General features: G+C 43.4%; 2 protein-coding genes across 2 annotated transcripts in view; one reads left to right on the top strand and one right to left on the bottom strand.

Annotated features, from left to right (window-relative positions):
* SDR42E1 (short chain dehydrogenase/reductase family 42E, member 1) overlaps window positions 1-22991 on the bottom strand; it is a 312532-nt gene that overhangs the window by 186261 nt on the left and 103280 nt on the right. The window lies entirely within an intron of this gene.
* CDH13 (cadherin 13) overlaps window positions 18702-22991 on the top strand; it is a 684692-nt gene continuing 680402 nt past the window's right edge. Inside the window, exon 1 of the mRNA XM_081870212.1 lies at window positions 18702-18818. Coding sequence (XP_081726338.1) covers window positions 18717-18818 — 102 coding nt within the window. The 5' untranslated portion in view covers window positions 18702-18716. The remainder of the gene's footprint in view (window positions 18819-22991) is intronic.

Below are 22991 nucleotides of genomic sequence, written 5' to 3'. Positions count from 1 at the left end.
CAGGAAGGAAGGAAGCATGTTAGTATTTGATGGTGCCAGAGTCTTTTGGACAGCTGAGAATGGTGAAGCCCAATGAGAAATGGCCACTGGCAGGGATGTACGAATCTGTTAATTTCAGTTTCTGTTTCGCATGTTTCCAATCTTCAATTCAGTTCTCCACATTTCCACTTTGACTTAATAAAAGCCCTCATGAAAATTCATCATTTTAGTGCAACTTTCTCCTAATATATACATTTTTTGTATGCAATTTTGATTAACAGACACATTTTTGCAAAGCAATTTCCTCATATGTAATGCATTTTTGCATGCTATTTTCATAAATATATGCATTCTATGCACATTTATCCTCGTATGCACACTACTTGGCTATGCATTTGTAGAAGTATTTTGAGGGATAACTGTGTTCTGGATTGCATATTGTTTTGGAAAGTCAACCTTTAAATGTGAGCTGAATTGAATCTCCTATCCCCTCATAAGAGGAGAAAGATAAGTGCACAAAGACCATGGAGAGCTTAGAAGGTAAAGATGGGAAGCTTGTGCAGCTGCCTCACTGTACTGGTAGTGCTGGCTCTGTACTCTTCAATATTTTGTATAACTTACAAGGATGTCCCTCTTTGCTCCTGTGAAATAATTGGAAGGTATACAAAAGCCCAATGTCAGCCCCCTGAGACTTCCGGGTTAGCGCCATCGGCAATGGCGGAATTCCTCTGACTCAGAGGAACCCGCTCCGCCAAAATTGGGTCTTGCCGCCGCGGCGAAGGCGGAGACCCTTCAAAAATCCCAGGCGGAGGAAGCCTGGGAACGTGGGATTCGGCTCGCACCAAGAGCGCCCCCCCACTCACACAGAAACCCCTTTTCGGGGCTTCCGAAGTGACGCGGGGTGAGTGGCGCGGTGTCTCGAATCAACCGCTATTTTCACGGAGTGAAGCCGCACAGCCGTTGTCAGAGAGTGCTGACTTCTTTTGTGGACATTCGGATTTCAAACAACAACCCGTGAGTAGTACGGAAATTGGATTTTTAAAAAATACTTTTAAATTCGGTACGATCGGGGAAGGTCCAAACAGGAAGTCCGCCTCCCCTTTCTGTAAATAATTTAAAGCAAAGGACCTGTCAACTAAAGTCATGGAGAGAGTTCCCCCCCTTTTTTTCTGTAAAGGACTTTAATTCTACGGATTGACACCATAAGAAATTTTATTTGGAAGCAGGGGAGCCTGCAGGAAAGGAACTGAATTTGGGAAATGATATGCCACCCGCCCCCCCCCCCCGGACCTGGGAGTGGTCCGTGAGAGCCCATTGATGAAGTATAGAACAATTTGACAGCTGTCAAACTAGCTGTCAAGACGCAAAAAGAGGACTTTGTTTCTGTTGCCTACATTTGTTGCAAGCTTGTTTTTGAAAAGAAGGAGGGACTGTTACAATTTAACTGGACTCTTGGATCTGTGCTGAAAGGAGTAAAAAGTAACTTAAATTCCCCTAGAGGGAGTTTGAGGATATTGCAGAGAATGGCTGTTGGAGAGGAACTGAATAGGGCATTCTTTCTCTTGGGAAAGTTGCAAGCTCAAATTGATGTTTTGGACACAAGAGTGAATACCATCATTGAACCTGATAAGAACTCGGCACAGGAATTTTATTCAATTGAACAAACAGGGAAATTTGAGAAGGAGAACCATGTGGTCTTTGAAGAGAAGAAAGAGGGAGCTGTAACCCTGCAGATGCGAAAGGAGAGCTGCAATTTGAGGCCTGATATGATGACAACAAAGGGAAATAATTTTTTGAAGATGGAAGCTTGGCCTGAATTGGAAAGTGAAAGATGGAGAGATCATCTTATGTGGAGACCAGATGACCCTAGGATTACAAGTATGATTCGGGTGGAAGTTGGAGCTTTGGGGACATTTAGATTTGAAAGGAGAATGAAACAAGATTTGGAATACCCCATAGGCCTTACTTTTAAGCACGGAGGTTTGGCTGGAAGGAATGTGGATGCTGTTGGGTTGGAGCTTCCCCGAGATTTGGTTTTCAGTACTAAGGACTATCAAAAAGACTGGCAGAGGGTACATGAGAGAGACTTGAGAGCCTCTGATGTAAGATCTCCGGGATGAAGACTTCTTGAGATTGATGGACTTATGTTGGGGACTGAAACCGGGAAGGGGGTATGGGTGGAATGGAAATTGGGAACTCAAAGGGTATATAATATAACTTGCTTTTTTGTTTTGTTTTGTATGGGAGTTGGGAAATTCGTGGAAGGGAATCTTTTTCGACCTTAGAGAAATGTCTTAAGAATAAGTATTGATATATAGGTTTGGATGAGAGCTAAGATTGGATAAAGTAAAAGTGGTTGTCGAAATAAATTAAATTATTTAATGAAAATAAGTTTGGAAGAATTTGCAGAGATAACGATTTGAACTAGAATACAAAAATGGGAGGTGCGAGGAGGTCAAGGAAATAAGTAAAGGAAGAAAGTGATGCAAAGGTTTAATCTGTCTTTTTTCTTTTTTTTAAAGTGAGTATATTTTCTTTTTTGTTGTTATATTTTTCTTGTATTTTGTATTTTTCTTTTTGTTTCTCTTTGTAATTCTTAAACTTTGAATAAATATTATTTTTAAAAAGCCAAATGTCAGCCCTTAGATGCCTCAAAGGAAGGGGTATAGGAAGGGGGGCGGTGGGGGCAGACCGCACTGGGTGCCCTCACATAGGGGGGTGACATTTGGCATGCCACCCACCCACAACTCACAAGCCTACCCTGAGCTGTCAGGGTAAGGGGGGAGCAGCGCTGCTTTGCCAGCAGCATTCCCCCCTTCCCACTTCATTTTGACAGCTTGGGGGAGGCCTGGGAGTCGTGGGCAGGCGGCGTGCCAAATGTCCACCATGGGCAGCTTGTTCTGCCCCCGTGAGCTGCTTGCCCCACCCCCATGGGTGGCTCTCTTCTCCCCTGGCAGCAGGGTGTGTGCACTGCTCTGGGCACCCAAGCAGCTATCCTGTGCCTGGGAGGGCACTTTCCATGCCACGCCCCTCCCCTCGGGAGCACACCCACCCTGGGCAGCACAGGCATATGCTCCGCCATTGCCCAAAGGGAATGAAATTTCAAAAGCTGATGGAGGATGAATTAATCAAATTTTTGCAGCTCCATCTCGTAAAGTGTCTGAAAATAATCCCCCCCTACAATAAACTAAATTGTTGCCTCCTGTTATGATTCTGTCTGAAGTTCAGCCATTCCCTGAGATTGACAGGATTGCCTCCCGTAAGGACAGTCAGGTTGGCACGCCTGCCTACTTTCCACATCTTATGAATAAGCATACAGTCAGGTGCACATCCCCTGTAAATCTCTATTCACCCCAAAGGAATAATCGCTCGGCAATTCTGTGCAATGAAATGAGCCCACGTGAAAGAATTTGTGCTCAGAACCATTCCTTGTGACTCCTTAACTTTTCCTCCTTAAGCCCAAGAATATTCCTCCTGCTCTCAAACTCCTCAATGAGTAGCTTGAAAAGTTTCCAGGAATGTAAGGATTGGGGGCTTTGTGCCTTTGCTTTTTTCAACATCACTGTACAGAATGCACTTCTGGACAGAGGCAATGGCTTAGCCATTCAGTTCGAAACAGGCATCCCCAAATCCCAGAACACCGTTTGACAACAGCCTTTGGCCAGCCTTTCTCTCCCCTCCCTCACACCACTTGGGGGGCTCTGGCTATTTATACTTCCCTCATTCTCCAGAGATGGGCTTCTGGTTCAACTCACAGGTGCGACATTGACACAGATGTGCATCACTGGGAACACAACATGCACATTGTGAGCTATCAGCGACTCTAATTAATTTAGGCAGCATGAGAAGGGATGGGAAAATCTATCAATTTCACCTCTCTCTGTCATGTTATCATTTTTTAAATCTTCATTTCAGTTCTCCACATTTCCATATAAGTTTGTGATTTTTTAAAAAAGTCCTCCTGGAAATTCATCAGCATTTTGGTGAAAATTTCCTAAGATGTATATTTTGGTATGCAGTTTTGCTTAATATACACATTTCTGCAAGCAATTTTTCCTAACAGAATGTATTCGTGTCTGTTAATTTAACTGATACATGGATTTTTATGCGCACTTTACCATAGCACATGTATTTGTGTACTCATTACTTGGCTGCAAATAGGGCATTGCAAAATTTGGAGAAGTGTGAATTCTAGAGGCTGCCTGGTTTTCAAGTCAGGTATTGTTTTGGGAAGTGCAAATGACCTTTGTGTGCAAACTGAACTGAATTTCTTCCCCATAGCTTAACGTGAGAGAAGGCTGTGGAATGAATTGCAATCGGAATGAATGAGATTAGCAAAGGGCCGTAGAGGCTGAATTGTGAATAGGGAAGTCCCTGGTGTGAGTCTTGTCTCTGCTATGAACTCACTTTGGCAAGCCTCAAACATCTGCCTCAGTCATCTGCAGTACAGGGATAAAACAGCTCCACCAGTAATAGGCCACGTGGATATCAACTAGAGTATTAATTAAATGTTTATTATGACTGAGTGGTGCTTGACAGGACATGTGTAGTTGTGGCTAGGTCTGCACTCATGAGAAAAGCGGCACTGTTGCACCATCTTCAACAAGATAAACACTTTCCTGGCTACACCTGCTACTTGGACATCCAGGAGCAAATAATCTGAGTCAAGGAATATTCCCAAAACCATGAACCTGTTTTCCCAGGATGAGGATGATCCTATATGAGACAGTCTGCACCCTTATCCAGTGACAGTGAATGCAAATGTTGGGAAATCCACAACATCAGAAAGAAGGAGTTCTTCACACAGGTAAACTGCCTCAGGGGTGGGAAACCGAATGCGGCCAGTGGCCCAGGTCCTTCCCTTCCCCACCCCTCATGGGCCAACTTTATGTCATTATGACATTGAGTGACAACTTGAAAGGAGCTTCTCTCAATGCCCATCATCCAGTGGGTGCTGAGAGGGAGCTACTTTGAACTCCTTCTGCAGGGGGCAAATGCTGATGGACTCCAACTCTCATCAGCCCTGGAAAACATGGGTAATGGTGATAAATGATGAGAATCTAACAATTTTTGGAGAGCAACAAGTTTCCCACTCCTGATATTAAACAATGAGCCACAAGTCCTCTGCCTCTGAATTATCATGAGTGAGAAAAACGTGGAGTGACCAAGTGGTCTCAGGTTCAGAGTGGGGATGTTGCTGAGAGCTGGACATCCATTGAGGGCAGTTGCCCAGGCCCCACAAAATCTGGAGCCAAGCATGGGGGTGTGCTTCCCCTGCCTAGTTTGGAATACAGAAAAAGGGGTGATCTGGATAAGGGCAAATATCAATAAAGATATCCCTATTGATTGCGATAATGATGTTAAAAAATGTGATGGTCCTGCTGTGTCCCTGCATGCCAAACAAATCTTAGTTCTCTCTTTATGTCAAGCATTTTGTCTGCTCCATCAGATGGGATATAGATTTCCCCTTCCCTCACCCTCTAGAAAAGATTATCTTTTTAATTTGATTTCTTTTTTCCCCTTTTTGGGAGGGGGGGGAAGTTGCCACACTCATATGTGCTATGGATTGTGATGCATAATTTTGCTTGATAACATATTGATTTTACAAAATTGGCGGCCTAAGCTTTCAGCAACTTCCACAGATCAGAGAGTTTTGATGCTTACGTTATTTCTTTTTCAAAAACACACACACACACACAGTGCTGCAGAAAAGCAACAACCATTATCTGAAAGGAATTGCAGATCATCTCGGGTGAATCATGAATAGCTGGGGCTGTTTTGTTTCAGAGCAGCTATGAGAAGGTAGAGGGACAATGGGCAGAACAGACCTGCCAGTGGTCAGTCGATATGTTTCTATGCTAGGATCTTGCCTGTTTATCTCTTTTTACTGCCTCCCTCAGACACATTTATTCCTAGACTTTGGAACTGAAGAGACACTGTAGTGTATTGGTTGAATGTTGAACTAGAACCTGAGAAACCAGAGTTCAAATCCCTATGTGGCCATGAAGCTTGCTGGATGACCTTGGGTCAGTCACTGCCTCAGCCTAACCAACATCAGAGGGTTGTTATGGGGATTAAATGAGGAGGGAGGAGGGGACGACAGATACCACCTTGAGCTCCTTGGAGAAAAAGGTGGGATATAAATGCAATCAATCAATCAATCAATCAATCAATCAATCAGTAAACTAGTACACTGCAAGTGTAGCCACACTGTGAATCAGAAAGAAAACATGGTTAATATCTTAGCTCTGCCACAGGAGCAGCTCAGTGGGTGGAGATGGAGCTGCTCTAGCTTCCTGGCAGGTGGGTTGCTGTTGCTTGTTGGGAGGGGTGAGGTGGTGGACTATGGTCCAAACCTCCTCCATTTTGGCCTGTGAAGGCATTTTCCTAATTCACCCCACTTGCCCCAGACCTGGGAAGCAGGTGTGAATCAGGTAAGGATACAGCTGGATCAGTTGTGCAGTTAAGTTACCTGTGCAGAAAGCACAGCTGAACTCACCAACTGCTGGATGATCAAAGCCCTGAGCAAAGACCCTTGTGCTGTGGTTCCCAGTCACCTGACAACCAGCTGCATATTGGGTGCTTGGGAAGTAATGCACAAGCGAAGTGGACAGCTGGACAAGGCAACCCACCTGTCAGTCATCAGAGTCCATCTTAACAGGCAGGTTGTCCCACCTACCTGTCAAAGTTGGCCTGCAGGGGTAACAAGCCAAAAATGTTTCCCAACATTACACCCAGCTGGCTTTAATAAACTCAATGTAATAGCTTGTGAATTGTACTGTACTTGTTAAACTATTCATTTTTATTGCAGTGTTTACATTCTTTGTTTTAGACTGTATACCCTTCAGAGTAGAATTTCTTATTTTAATTGTGTACAGAGCAGTGTAAATTGCTGGTGCTATATAAACAAATGTTAATCATCATCTTTCTTCCGATGAATTCAAGTGGTGCTTGCGATTCTCCTCCATCTCATTTTATTCGCACAATAACCTTGTGAGGTAGGTTAGGAGGAGAGACTGGGACTGTCCCAAGTCACACCCATGGAGCTTCATAACTGAATAGGAATTTGAACCCTGGTCTCTCAGGCCCTCCTCTGAACTCTATGTCAAACTGGCTCTCTGACTCATAAGGCTGGATTCAACCAAGTCCTACTCAGAGTAGACTCATTGAAATGAATGGACCTCAGTCATGTCCTTTAGTTTCAGTAGGTCTACTCCACATAGAACTAGCATTGGCAACAACCCAAAATGTTTTACTCACAAAGTTTTGGAAGTCTCCACTTTTACACATCTCTCCCCCTCAAATAAAGTAGATAATAGGGGGAAAAGGTGTTGAGGGGTTTTATTTTTACAACCCTCTGCCTGAGGGTTACAGCAACGGTGTGCCAGGTCAAGAAGTTGGCCCACACAAGTAGACCATCTGTTTGGGTGGGTGTGTGGAAAACTGATGCGAACTTAAATTGTGGGCTATAAATAGGTGGAACTGGCTGTCCTCCAGGGCAAAGCATTCATTGAAAGTCAGCTCCTCTCTCTAGTTATTGGCTGAAACTGTATTCCCCAAGAAGGCTAACACTGCTGCTGTAGACTGTAATCTTAAACACCCTTCCTGATAATGAAAGGGCCATTAAAGCCAGCGGGACATCCATCAATGGATGTGTTTATGATCAAGGTGTTTGTAGAAACAAGAGAGAGAGGAAATTAATAGGACTGTCAGTCAACTAAAAGAAATCTGTATTGATTAATCACACAAGCTGCGGTCAATTAATTGGTTAACCAGTGACTTAAATTTGCATGTGGGTAAAAATAGTGGGTTGTATCCAACTAAGCTATGCTTAGAGTAGACATGTTGAAATGAGTGAAGCAAAGTTATTCATGCCCGTTAATCCCAAAGGGTCTGCTCTGAGTAGGACTTACAATAATACAACCTGTTATGTTGCTCTAGAGCAGGGGTGACGAACACATTTTTCAGGTATTTTGAAGCAATCTTCCCTAATTGTACAAATTCCCTGTAGGAGACCACAAACTTTTTTAAAAAAGATGAATAAACACAAAGTGTGTTTTGCTCCTTGCTTATGCTCTGTATCAGTGGCAGTTCCTTCACAGGAGCCAGTAATTCTTATCTACTATATATTTTGGAATATGGTTTGTCTGCCCATCCATTTGTTCTCCAAAGGTTTGGCCACCCCTCAAGATATGGTCACCAAACTTAATGAGAGTTCCTGAGCTAGGGGTGGCAGGTTGTAGCTGTCTGGCTGCTGGCTGCCATTTTGAATCAAGATAGCAGACTGAAGCATGACTTTGGCATGACTTCTCCATTCTTTTTGGCATAAGTCTGGCCACCTCTCAAATATGCAAGGACCAACTCTCTCCATATGAACCTACCTGGATGCTGAGATCAGTCTCTGATGCCCTTCTTCATTTGTCTGCTCCACGAGAGGTTTGGCGGGTGGCATCACAAGAACGGGCCTTTTCTTCAGCAGCTCCCTGCTTGTGGAATGCTCTCCCCAGGGAGGTTCGGCTGGCACGTTCATCACACACCTTTAGGCACCAGGAAAGACTCCTTAACCAGGCCTTTGGTGGATTGACTTCTGGAGCCTTTTTAAATGTGTTGTGGAAAGGGGGAGATTGTTGGTTTGTTTTCATTCATATTTTTATTATGTATTTTGTGTCTTTTATATTGTAATTTTATGTTGTGGACCGCCTTGAGATCTACAAGTATAGGGCGGTATACAATTTTGATAAATAAATCATCATCATTGCTGAACTTGGCATAAAGGTTCCCAAGGTGGGGGTCTTCAACCATGTTTGGGTGCTGGGACCATTTTGGATCAAGATGACAGACTGAAACCTGACTTTGGTGTAACTTTATCCACTTATTTGGCATAGCTTCAAAATCCTCTTGAGATATCGTCCCAAAACTCAACATGAGGCTTCCTGAGATAGGGGTGACAGCTTTCATTTACATTTGGGCATGGATTCCATTTTGAATCAAGATGGTGAACCAAAATGTTATATTGGCATGACTTCATGCAGTTTTCAGCGTGGGGGGTTCAAATTCACAAGTTACACTATCTGTTTAAAAATCACAATATTTTATGGTTTCTGCAAATTCCTGGGCAATACAAGGCACTCCTTGCTAGTCTATATTTTGAAAAGGTAGTTTTGTCTGTTCACAATGCATTTGGATAGCTTTTAAAACTTCGTAATCAAATTTTTCATGATGGTCCCTGAGATCAAGAAGCAGGTTTTCATCTATGTTTGGATACCATTGAATACCATTGAATCAAGATGGCAGACAGAACTTTACAAAACTGCATTGATTTTTTTGGTTTCTTGGAATTCCCAAGCAACGCTGGGTATGAGGCTCCTAGTCTATTATACACCAAACATTGACTTCCGGGTCGGCGCCATCGCCGAATGGCGGACTCCCTCCGAGCTCCGGAGGGAGCCTGCACGGCAGGGGCTGGGTCCTACCGCACCGGCGATGCGGGGACCCTTAAAAACCACGGCCACGGGGGCCGTGGACATGGAGACTCGGCTGACACCGTTAGCGCCCTCCCGACTCGTGAAGGAGCCTTTTTAAAGGCTACGGATCGGGTGCCGGGGAGAAGCGTGGTGTTTTGAGTCCTCTGCTATCCCTGCCGTGCGAAGCCGCATGCCATTCGGCGGAGAGCGCTGGCTTCTTCCTTTGAAAATTCGGACCTAAAAGAACAACCTGTAAGTAATTGGAACTTGGACTAAAAAGAGGGACAAAAATTTTAAAAATTTCGGAGCGAGCGGGGGAGGCGCAAAAAAGGAAGTCAGCCACCCCCTCCATTGTAGAAGGGTCAAAGCAAAGGATCTGATAACTAAGATCGGAGTAACATCATTTTGGCAAGTTTTTAACCTCACGAGTGAAGAATATGAGATTGAGCTGGAGGAGGAAAGTAGAATTCGGACTTAAAAACAACCCCCCCTGGAACCCCGGGAGCGATCGATGACGGAGTTTGGAGAGGAGAAAGGCAAGTTTTGACAGCTGTCAAAGAGCTGTCAAAGCGGAAAATAAGATAGAGACTATGTTACAAGGACTTTGCTGGTTATATTTGTTATAAATTGGATACAAATTGTTTTAAATAAGGATTACAAAGTTACTAGGGCTAATGGATGCGATCTGGAAGAGAACTCAGTTTTTGCAATCCACCTAGAGGAGCCGAGGGATATTACAAGTTTTAGCTGGAAATTGGAACTGAACTGTTTATCTCCTGGGAAACTGCAGAAATGGAACATTATTATGACTACAGAGGCCACTACACCGAAGAAGACAATGGAATCATCTGTTGTGGAATGAAAGGAACTTGACGTAATGTTTTGTTTCTGAATAACAAGCCTCTGTAAAGGAACTAACTTTTGGAATTAGGACATTTGTGCAGGAAAACAGGGACAGAAAGAAATAGAAAGAGGAGTGTGATCAATAAGAACAACAAAATAACAAGAATTGGACCAAGTCAAAAGTGGGGACATTTGGGACATCCAGATTTGACAAGCTTAAGGATTATAATTTGGAGTTTTTCACTCCTGGATATAAAAATCTGGATGGAAAAAATGGGCCTCTCTTTGAGACAGAATCCTTCCATGATTGGACATTCGAAACTAAAGAGGACTAGCAAAGGACTATGATTTAGAGAGACGTGGAAATATCGGACATTGAGGAACATTGGGAACGCAACCGGGAAAAGGGGGGGTGGGAAATGTGGAATCCTTAAAGGCGTAAACTATGTTTTATTTAGGCTATATACATCTACATGGTATTCTAAAGTGGGGAACTCGTGGTGGGAATAAGCCGATTTTAGGGGAATGGAAAATAATGTGTTTTTTTTTTAAAAAAAAAAAAAATTGGGTTAAGGATAACAAGTTTGAATTGAGGAGAAGAACTTGTTGAGATCATTTGAGAGATTTGGAATACAAGGGGGGGAGGGAAGGGGAAGTCCTGAAAGGATGTAATTGGAAAAAGATTTGAAATTGGATGTTTTATTAATTTGTAATTAATTGGAAAATTTTAATAAATATTATTAAAAAAAAAAAAATATTATACACCAAACATTCATTTATGTGTTTGCCTTCATTCAGTAACTGACAGGCACACACACAAACAAGAGAGAACACTTTAAGGCTTTTTATTTATAAGGATGTGACGAAGTTTCACCTGCCTGAAGATGAAGTTGAATTGGAGGAGGTTTCAGACAATAAGAAGTGTTTCAATATGGTTTTGGCAGTTTGCTTTCAGTTTGGAAACTGAGAACAATCTACCTTTATCTAATTTGTAAACATGCTGTCTCTGACACTGCCTGTCATTTCAGTGCTTAAAAAGCACTTTCACTTAACGCACCTAAACCCCCTGTTCCTGTTTTTCAAATTGTACGTTATCGTCTTTCCAATGGTGCACCCTCCCCCACAAATTCCATATTTTTTGTCCAACTGCACACTTAAGAAGAAAACCTTGCCAAGAACTACAATTTTTCATGCAAATTATTTCAGGGGGCACATGACAGGGGTGTGCAGAGTATGCCCAGCCATGACATAACTCACATGTTTATACACAGCGCACACACACACACACACACAGAGAGAGAGAGAGAGAGAGAGAGAGAGAGAGAGAGAGACATGCACACACATACACCCTACATCCAGTCATACAAGAGGATTTTCACAGTTCAATGCCATATTCGGACAGACAAAAGTATTTGAGGATGGCATAGAGTGGAGCTATGAAGGACATGGTTTGGGGAAGGTCTCAAGGGCCAAATAGAGAGGCCTGGAGGGCCTCAAAATGGCAGCTGGGCCTGAGCATATCTTTCCCTGGTCCTGGTCCTGGTGCTGCAAGCCCTCCCTCTCTGCAGCTGCTATATTTAGAAACCAAACAGCCATGCCAGAGACCTTATAACATCATGCCTGTTGTGGCCCCGAGCTTCTAACTTTAATTAGAAACTTCCACATGCAATGAGGTGATACTGGGGGACCACTGAGGTGATTACAGGAAATACCTGGGGCTGAAATAAAGGTATCTGCCATTGCAACGAATCACATAGCTTCAACCCCAATATAAGTCTGTTAATACTGAAATACGAAAAATAATACTCTCTGTGTGAGAAAGACACACACACACACACACACAGAGAGAGAGAGAGAGAGAGAGAGAGAGAGAGAGAGAGAGAGAGATTCATCCTCTCTTTTCAGCCTGAGAACTAGTCCCCTCATATGAACTGTTTCTGGACTGACTTTGTATTAAAATGACATTATGCTGCAAAGTGTGGGAGGGGGACAGATATGTAGCTGCTGTCGTGTCAGAGAAAAATGAGAAAATGTGGGCTTTGATTCTGTTGGCAGGCTGGAGGGTAAGGTAATTCCAACAAGGAGGCAATGAGGCAGGATTTAAGATTTCTCCCTGTTGAATTTGGAACCTGGTGTGGAAGTGTGGGTGACAATTGATGTTATTATAGGAACCCAGCTGGGATCCAAAGCTGTCGCTTATGTGTTGCATCTAAGAAGACGGTGAATAAAGGCCACATCCACACTATATGTGCAGAGCACTATGATACCACTTGAAACTGTCACGACTTCCCCCAAAGAATTCTGGGAGCTGTAGCTTGCTAAGGGTGCTGAGAGTTGGTAGGGGGCCCCTCTCCCCCCCCCCCAGAGCTACAATTTCCGGAGTTCAATGAAAAGAGGGATTTATTGTTACATTAAGGCTGCCATACACCTGGAATTTCTTGGACATAGCCGGCATAGCTGTCAACTTTTCCCTTTTCTTGCAAGGAATCCTATTCGGAATAAGGGAATTGCCCTTAAAAAAAGGGAAACATTGACAGCTATGATAGCCGGGATTCACCTGTCAGAAATAGCGTCTGGGTGGTTTTCCTAAAGCAAAAGCTCAAAACCTCAATTTTGGGGGGCAAACTTGGGGCAAAAAAAGGAAAAAGCTACCTCAACAACTTTTGTGTCCAGGCAGTCCCTGAGCTTCCCCAAACCTAAGTTTTCCCGGGCATTGTACATTTATACAAGGACTTTGATCCTGATTTGGTAGTAGATAGACAGACAATACAGATGCTTTAACAATGATATCACATGTTGTCAACCAGATACTCCCATCAGCAATCTGGCCGCAGCATTGAGTGGTCAGGTTACAGGGAACCAGGCAGAGGGCCTTTTTGGTAGTTGTGTCTGCCCTGTGGAATGCCCTCCCAGCAGATGTCAATCAGAAAAGCAGCTATGTGATTTTTAAAAGACATCTGAAGGCAGCTATGTTCAGGGAAGTTTTCAGTTTGTGATGTTGTGTTGTGCTTTTACTATTTTTTGTGGGGAGCCCACAGAAAATAGTCATTGTTATTATCCAAACAATATGATCCACTGTTTACAATATACATTTCAAGCCTTTCATTTCCATAATTAAAACATCACCACCAACAACATGATCCATATTTCTCTCCATAGCACTGAAACAGCTCTGAAAAAGAAGCATCCATATAGACACTGAATCTTGTGCAAACTATTTGGAGCCCAGGTTGTGATGGTGCCACATCTGAAGAGTGTGCAGCTTTGTGGCACATTCAGTACATTCATAGCCATGGCCATATCAGATTCCGTCCCTGATGCCGCAAGTTGTCCCGGAGCAAATCTGCTTGCACATTTATTCCCAGCAGCAATTTGCTGCATTTGGGGCAGGAAACTTCCTCAGTGATTTTGCAGATAGCACTTTGCAGAGACAGGCTTTACCTAAAGCCTCAAATGAATGAGATGCTGAATTATAAGCAGCAGCATTCCTCTCATTCCAGCAAGTGTACACGGTCATCCCTGGATCTTCTGGGGATAAGCTGCACAATATTTTGGAGCTCATTTCACACAGTGGGCTGGGCTTCCTCTTAAGGAGAGTGGCTCCACTAAAAGAGGATTTAGTGTGTATGTGTAGACACTGTGAATCAGTACACCAGGACAATCAAAACAGCAGGCTATGCAATGTGTTTGTTTATTTATTTATTTATTTATTTATTCATTTATTACTACATTGTTATCCCACTTTTCCTCCAGAGAGTTCAAGACTGTGAACAAGGCTCCCCCACCCCTTCCAGTTTTATCCTCACAGCAATCCTGTGACTGGCCCAGCATTACCCAATGAGCTTTATGAGTGGGGATTTGAACCCTGGTCTCCCAGGTTCTAGTCCAACACTCTGACCATTGTCAAAACAAAACAAATTCCTTCCAGTAGCACCTTAAAGACCAACTAAGTCAGTTCTTGGTATGAGCTTTCGTGTGCATGCACACTTCTTCAGATACACTGAAACAGAAGTTTCCAGACCCTTCTATATAGTGAGAAGGTGGGGAGGGGTATTACTCAGAAGGGTGGTGGGAATGGGTGATTGGCAGATAGCTGTGATGAGCCTGTTGACGACTCTTAACGACTGCAATAGGTCTTACAGGAAAAAGCAAGGGGTGAAAAGGTGAAAAATGGCTTTGTCATGTATAATGAGATAAGAATCCAAGGTCTTTGTTCAGACCAGGTTTCTCCATGGTTTTGAGTTTGGTGATAAGTTGTAATTCAGCAGCTTCTCTTTCCAGTCTATTTCTGAAATTCCTTTGTAGTAAAACAGCTACTTTGAGATCTTGTATAGAATGTCCTGGGAGATTGAAATGTTCTCCTACTGGTTTCTCTGTCTTGTGATTCCTGATGTCCGATTTATGTCCGTTTATTCTTTGGCGTAAGGTCTGGCCTGGAAAGAGAAGCTGCTGAATTACAACTTATCACCAAACTCCCCACCTTCTCACTATATAGAAGGGCCTGGAAACTTCTGTTTCAGTGTATCTGAAGAAGTGTGCATGCACACGAAAGCTCATACCAAGAACTGACTTAGTTGGTCTTTAAGGTGCTACTGGAAGGAATTTGTTTTGTTTTGACTATGGCAGACCAACACGGCTACCTATCTGTAACTCTGACCATTGTACCACACTATCAAATGATTCTGGTTGTGATCAGCTACCAACTAACCAGGAACAATTGATGGAGTTACAACAACTCTCATAAGACTGTGCAGGGCAAGACGCATGACCAGCCCTACCATTAGGCATTTTGACAGAAATGTTCTTGTATGGAAACTTCAGGCTTTACTCTAGAGAAACGTCTCTCAAAGTCCACTCTCATCACACCGGAGATGGAACCCAGGATCTTCTGCATACAAACCATAGGCTCTACTACTGACATAATCCCCAACTGTGCTGTGTTAGCTTACTCACATGTTTGAAAGTCCAAGACAGGGTTTCATAATCCCTTCCAACACATTTTTCAATGAAGTGTTTCTTTGATGACTTGGTGAAAATGATGAGGACAGTTGTGCCTTCAGTGCAGAGACTGGGGAACCTATGTCCCTCCAGATGCTCTTTTTATCCCTGACCATTGGTCACGCTGGCTGGAACTGATGGGAGACGGAGTCCAACAACATTGGGATGGCCCCAGGTTCCCTATTTAATAGTTGTGCTAAAGAAGAGGTAGCTTCCTTCTTTTGCACAATTCTTAAAGGTGCATGAGCACTCTGCCCTCTTTTTCCATCTGGCCACCTCCAGTGTTAGATCCAGAATAAGCCAATTGGGCCCTATTGAAATTAATGGGACAGAGTAGCCATGACTTAACTTGAGTCCCATTTGTTTCAGCAGGAACAAAGTTCAACTAATTTAGTCTGGATATAACCCTATGTTTACCTGCTGGTGATGTTGGAAATACAATAGGGCAGAGACAGCTAACTCTGGGTGCTGCTAACCTCCAGCTCCCATCAGCCCCAACCGGCATGGCCAAAAGTCAAGGATGATGGGAGCTGTAGTCCAATAACATATGCAGAGATGCAGTTTATCCCCCTTATTTTGGGTAGCCACTCCCCCTTTCCCATCTCGTCTTTTCTCTGATGTAACTAACTCAGTTTTATTTTCTTATTCTTTATAATCACACTTATATTTAAGAATTCTGACTGTATTTCTGCTCTTGGCAGTTCTAAGCACACAGCTGAGCACACGCAAAGCCTAGCAAGGATAATTGCACCAGCTGTGACCTTTTAAAGCATGCATTTGGACCAAAACAGAGTGGTGTGGTCCCCCCCCCATCACTTCTGATTGACTTGGGCTTTACTTGGATTTGCATTTTTCAAATTTCAAATATTAGCTTTCTGCTGGGATGCTTAAACACTTTGAAGACTGTTGCAGGTGGCAGGCTTGGCGCCTTCAACCTGGAGGTGGAATTCATGTCACGAGTCATTGCAAAGGTGCATCAGAATGAGATCACCTCCCTAGCTGTAGGGAACTTCGTTACTTGGTAATAGGTGGAAGGAATTAAAAGAAATCTGTGATAGTTTGGGTTGTAGGAGGGAGAAAGAGTGTGTTCATCATATTGGGAGGACCATGCAAACCATTCCACTGAACAGACACAGCCAGGACTCTCACCTGTGAACATATCATCGGAAACTGCTAGATCTTCATGAAGCTGCTCCATGTGGGTAAACTACTGAAGTGCAGGCAACATCTTCTCAGTGAAGTAGAGGCCCCAGGCTGGACAATGGATCCTTCTGGGTAGGAAGGAGTATAACAGGGCTCCATGCTGCAGTTGAGCTTTGCTTCATGAGATACTCCCACAGTGTGGGGAGTGATATTCAAGAGACATCTGTCAAGCTTGCATCAACTTCTTATGAGCAAATCTCCAAATCTTGTTGATGTCTTCCAGGTCTCTGGTCACCTCTCTCTTACAGTTTCCATGAGTTTTTGTGTGTGGCTGTACTTGGGTGTGGACTTGCCCTACAGTCCTTATTCCTTACTTGTTTTCTTATTCTGACAGGTTGCTTGGCCCTGGCTGTTCTTGGGTCCCATGACTCCTGGCTAACCCTAGACTACTGCCCATGGCCTAACCCTAAGGCACAGGAAGCTGATTTGTTCTGGACGGATCATTAGCTCCAAGGAGATCCCAAGCAGAGGTTTTTCCCAATCTTGCTGCCTATAATCCTCTGGCTGGAAATACCAGGGTTGAAGCTGGGACCTTCTGCATGCAAAATACCATTGAGTTATATTGTTTCAAGGAACTGACACCCAGGAACTGATCTGCACATAATAAGAAACACTTTTCTTATTGTTGTTGCTATTATGAGTAGTATATAGACTTCTGGTTACAACAAGATGTTGGACTAGATGGGCCATTGGCCTTATCTATCAGGCTCTTCATGTGTTATGTACTCCCTCCAGCTTTCCTCTCCCCATAAAACACTTTAGGCACCTGGATTATAGTACACACATACAGGTTTGGATTCAGGTATTGGATCAGCTTCATCCCAACAGTAATTTACAGTCTGGGAGCAATTGCCCAGCTGTTTCTTACCTTCAAGCTTCTGGCAAGGTCCTGGAGGTCCTTCATCATTGGAATGGCTTGCAGAGGATGTCACTAAACACTCATTTAAGCAAACCCCCCTAAGTAAAAGAAGAAAACAGAGAATGGAATAGATCTTAGACTTCAGAACACTCATCTCTGTAGACCTGATGCAATTTCACACTTATCCAGGCTGTGTTCATTTCCCTCTTCCAATCAGAATGGGCCTGAGTGGCAGATTATTAGCAGTCATGGAACAAAAGGCAATAATTGCTCTTCCGAACAGGTGCATTACAAGGTTACAAACAGCATCTCAACCACCAAACACCAATCAACACAAAAAGATAACGTCTGGTTATGTATCCTTATTGAAAAATAAAATAGCCAGCAGTAGTCATTAGGTAAGGTGTGGCTTCTGACACTATCAATATAATTTTCATCCAGTGTAACCCCTTATTAAAAATTGCTCCCATAGCTGGGATGCAATTACTCCATCAATTGTTACAGTTGTGTGTTAATCATTTTCCATAGTTACCACCATTTGGTAGAGTTGATTGCATGCCACAGTTTGCTTTGGTCTTTTATTAGGCACTTGCTCAAGTCAAATATTGGGGACAGATGTCTTAAGTGGGGTGTCACCATCAGTAACAGATGCCAAGCAAATCTATTTAAGAGGAAATAGATTTTATAGGAATGCCCCTGAGATCCCATGCTGGATAATAACAGCTGTTGGCATAGTTTCTCACTATTCATTAGGCTGAGACTGTTCTCACTTGCCATCGGTGTGAAGATTAAAAATATTAATAATTAAAAGCAAGGCATAATGAATCACTTTACTACAAACTACCTCTGTGTATAAGGAAAATGGACAGATTATGCTTTCATGTTTTTGTGCATGTTCAGACATTTCTACCCTTCACTTCTTCTGCACAGTAGGTGCAGCACAATCCCCTCTCCATCTTTTAAAAGGCACTGAGTAAGGAGTACTTTCCCTATCATCAGTTTTGAGTTGAGTTTGGTTCCTAGAACCTCTTATGAACTATAGTGGTGCATTGAGTGATATAACAGAATCCTTACTGAATGTTGATCTATCAACAAGTCCAAAACTATCATACAATTACTGACTAACATTTGTGTGCATGAAAGGGTTAACCTGAGCCTTGAGCTCAAGTTACCAGAGTGGGTGTGGCTTTGCAGGTTCTCTCGGCAACCTCTGCTCCCACCCTTTTCAGTCTTTTTCTCTCTTCCTGCTTCCTGGAACAAGCAGAAAAGGAGCGATGCGACTTGGCTCTCAACTCAGCAAATTGTGGAAAAGAACCAGATCACTCCAAAAGGGAGATTATACAACCTGCATCTTTGCTAATCCCTTTGCAATGAAACCAAGTAATTGTCTGTTTAAAGCCATCTGGAACCTCTTAATCTTTATTTTACTGCCAGTGGATGGAGACTTGTTTGCTGTAACTTCTGGAAACAATGTGAGTAAAATATTCACTCCTCACCTTATGCAGGCTGCAATCATATAACCTTGGAGTAAGCTCTATTTCATTCAACTGTGCTTCCTTCTGAGTGGACATGCATAAGATTGTGCTGTCCATAGGGATGCAAGGAGTCATCAATTCCCATATTGTCCTGCTCTAAGTAACCGTGGAGCAGGCTTCTGAGATCCAGTGCTGTTTTTCAGGGGGTACTTAAGAGTATGCAGTACCTGGCCCTCTTTGTTGTTGCTGTTAAAAGGTGCGTCACTTACTGTAACAACTTCATGGTGAGTACCAGTACCTATTTTTCTAGAAAAGAAAAGCACTGCTGAGATCTATGGGGTTTGCAGGAGTAAGTCCTCCACAGACTGCAACAATCTACTGGGTATAAGGGATAAGGCAGGACCTCAAATAACCTGGTTCTGAGATGTATGGAGTTTACCTGTATATGTTAGTACCACAACCTTGAACTTACTTGGCAGCAAAATTTCAGCCAGAGCAAGTCCCACAAAGTAATGTGTCATGTGCTGGTGGTACTTTGTCTCTATAAGCATCCTAGCCACTGCATTCTGCTCCATCTGCCACCTCACGCCCAACCTAAAAGGTATCCCATATAGAAGGCACTGCAGCAATTTATTTGTTGCATTTATATCCCACCTTATCTCTCCAAGGAGCTTAAGGTGGAGACATGGTTCCCCCACCCCCATTTAATACACACAACAACCCTGTGATGTTGATTAGGCTGAGAGGCAGTGACTGGTCCAAGGTCACCCAGTGAGTTTTGTAGCTGAGTGGAGATTTGAACGGTCTCCTAAGGTCTATGTCTGACACTATAACCACTGCACCACACTGCCATCACACTAACTGGGGGAGTTACTAATGCATGGATAACAAATAAACTTAAAAAGAATGGTGACCCATTTTTATTTTGCCAACTCAGTGAGTAAAGAACTTGAACTCCAGAAAGGAGGGGAGACGTTGCTTTGGACAGAATAAAGAGACAAGGGACGTGGTTATTTTTAAATGTTAAAAGCATTCGTCTGCTAAGAAGCATGATAAGTGAATCAATCAGAAAGGAGTTGGTGGGTAGAAGGATTAAATGGGCAATAAAAAGGATACACGGCTGACCTCCAATGGAGGAGGGAGTTGATAATGGGATAAGTAAATCTTATGAAGATAATAAGGATATAATTATGGTTGAGCTCAAACTACTAAGTACATAGTTTGAACCTCTTGAGATATATGCAGATATAAAATTTCAGGATAGTTTGGTAGCAAATGATTATTTTCCGTGCCCCTGTGTAAGAGGCTTGATTAGTGCAAATACGTGGTCCTCTTAAACTTCACCTACCATTCATAATGAGGAATATAGAAGGTCTTTTAGGGTTTCTTTCATATTCTCAGTGTCTCAGAGCCATAGGGATAGTGGAGGTGGTTGGGGGTTGGTATCCCCCTCACAGATATTCTGCTAGGGTCAGACAAATCTGTCAACTCTCTCCCATTTTGTCCCTTTTCCAGTCTCCAGTTCTCCCCATTTCAATGCCAGTTTCTATAACCTGCATGAAAATCTGTGTGCATTTTCAGCTTATTTGGGGTGTCATGAAAGATCAAGGCAGTAGTTGGTTGTGTAATGTTATTGCATTTTAATAGGGAGGGGTAGAAGCACTTTTGGAATTTGTATGTGTGTGCTGCAGGTGCCCAAATAACTTCATGGGTCTTGATGAATATTAATATAAAATAAAAATAAGTAAGCAGTGTTGCAGTTAAGGGCCTGGGAGCCACATTCTTTTCTGGCTAAATTTCCAGAGGCCACATGCCAGCAGTTGGCCAGGCAAGAGGCAAAAGTGAGCAGGGCAATGGCAGCAATTTTTACCTTTCTCCAGTAGGCTAGTTTCTGCCCACATCCACACATCCTTCTCTATTCTTCACCAAGGAAGGGAAGAGGCTCTCTCAGAGAATGTGTTCCAGCTAGACAATGGCACTTGCACTACCCCAACTACTTTTTAGATCATTTAGATAAGTTTTTTTTTTTTTTTTTTTTTTTTACTGCATTGTTTCAATACTGTATTGAAACAATGAGCTCCTGAGGTGGCGGCGGTGAGGGGCGGGGGGGTAGAATATAAATTTAATAAGTAAATAATGAAGATGTTGAGGGCCAGACTGAGAATTTTGGGCAGGGTGGGAGAGGCATTTTAACCCCAGGCCTGAGGTTCTTCTGAGTTGTTTACTAAGAACCAATTCTGGCCAATGAGGGCTGAGGGAATTGAGAAGCACAATTCTTTTAGATTGTTCAGAAACAGGGCTATGTATTTAATGCAATTGAACAAACTCAACCCTAATGAGACCAATGTATTTATGTTGTGGCTAATCTGTGGTTCCTTTCTTCACACAATGCATAAACAGCTGAGGAGCTGGGGGAGGGGCTCCTATCCCCATAGCGGCAGACTCAGCAGGAACACACAGGGCTAGGTCACAGCTTTCTCCGTTATTGAATGAGATGCATTGCATTTTTATTTAGACTGTAATCTTTTCCAAATGTGCATTTACTGCATACTCATTAGCACATGCAAATTTTATGCAAATTGGTGTCCTCTTTTAACATTGGCGAGGCAATGCTGGAAGAAGAAGAAGAAGAGGAGTTTGGATTTGATATCCCGCTTTATCACTACCCGAAGGAGTCTCAAAGCGGCTAACATTCTCCTTCCCCTTCCTCCCCCACAACAAACACTCTGTGAGGTGAGTGGGGCTGAGAGACTTCAAAGAAGTGTGACTGGCCCGAGGTCACCCAGCAGCTGCATGTGGAGGAGCGGAGGCGCGAACCCGGTTCACCAGATTACGAGTCCACCGCTCTTAACCACTACACCACACTGGCTCTCTGGAGAAGTGAAAGCACACCCCCTAGGCATGACTCAGTTGCATCTGGTTTGGGTGGATGGAACACCCTCATCCACAGATGCAGGAATAGGGGCCATGACTGGTATGGGAGAAAGTGGGAGGCTTGTTGTGGAGTGAAGGTCAGCCCCCACCATGGAGGCAGAGCAGCCGGGTGGCTCATTCCTGGGAGCCACTCAAAAGTCCGAGGCTTCCACATATCTGCACATGCACACACATCTTGCCGTCTGAGGAAGTAAGCGGCATGATCCCAGTTCAAGGGAAAATTCCAGCCAGGCAAAATGACTCAAGGAGGGCATGCCTATGAAGACTATGGCCTGAGAAAGGGACTGTAGCCTGAGGACAGGTTGTAGCCTAGGGGGGTTCTCAAGGCACTGAGGTTCCTCACCCCTGAGTTAGGGCCTACTCTAAGCAAGACAATGGAGGCAGGGAATGTGTGAGGCTGGACTGCTGAATATAAAAGTCAAAGAGGCAGGCCAAGAGGAAAGAAATTCTATGGTTAGGGAAGAAGCAGAAGCAGTAGAAGAAAAGGACCACATGCACAGCCCCCTTTCCTTCGGCCAAGGCCAAAGATTTGCTCCAGCCCTCTATCAGTATCCCATTTCCATTAGAAAGCAGCAGAAGTTAAATTTCAAGGATGGAGTTTGAATGGCCTTTAACCAGAGTTTTCATCCTGCAATCAGTCGACAGTCCCAATACTAGAATTGATTTCTTAACACCCACTTCTCTTGGTGCAATGAGAGCACCTGATCTTTGGCACTCAGGAGCACTTAAAGAGCTCCCTTTGACTTCATCCCCACCTGCAATTTGTGTGATGGTTCGCTTTGATACTTTCCAAACACAATTGGTTGCAGCAGTGGCAAAATTTGCTCCTGCTGTTGATTGCTGGTGTGTGTATAAAGGCTGGTTTAGAGAGTGGGGGGGAAGCAGCTTGTGTTTTAAGGAAGGCTAATTTTCAAGAGATGATGGAGGTGCTTAAGAAGTGGAAAAACAGCGCATAAAGAATGGGAGTCATGTTTCAGCAAAAGTGACAGCTACATGATTGAATAAAATGAAAGCAAATGTGACAGACAACACGGGGTCTTGCAAGATACCGTAGACTTTGTAATTTTTTTTTCTTTTAGCGTTCAAAAATGCAAGCATAGCCCTGAGAAGCAGCCCTTGAATAACTGTCAATCAAAAAGGAACTTTAAAGTGGGGCGGGGGGAGGGGAATGAAACAAAGAGAAGTACGAAAGCTTCAGCCAAACCAAATTGCTATCTAGGATGTTTTCTCTTTCCC

Source organism: Podarcis erhardii, assembly GCF_964252035.2.
Source record: "Podarcis erhardii genome assembly, chromosome: 7".
Lineage (NCBI taxonomy): Eukaryota > Metazoa > Chordata > Lepidosauria > Squamata > Lacertidae > Podarcis > Podarcis erhardii.
This window is presented reverse-complemented; position numbering and strand designations above follow the sequence as displayed.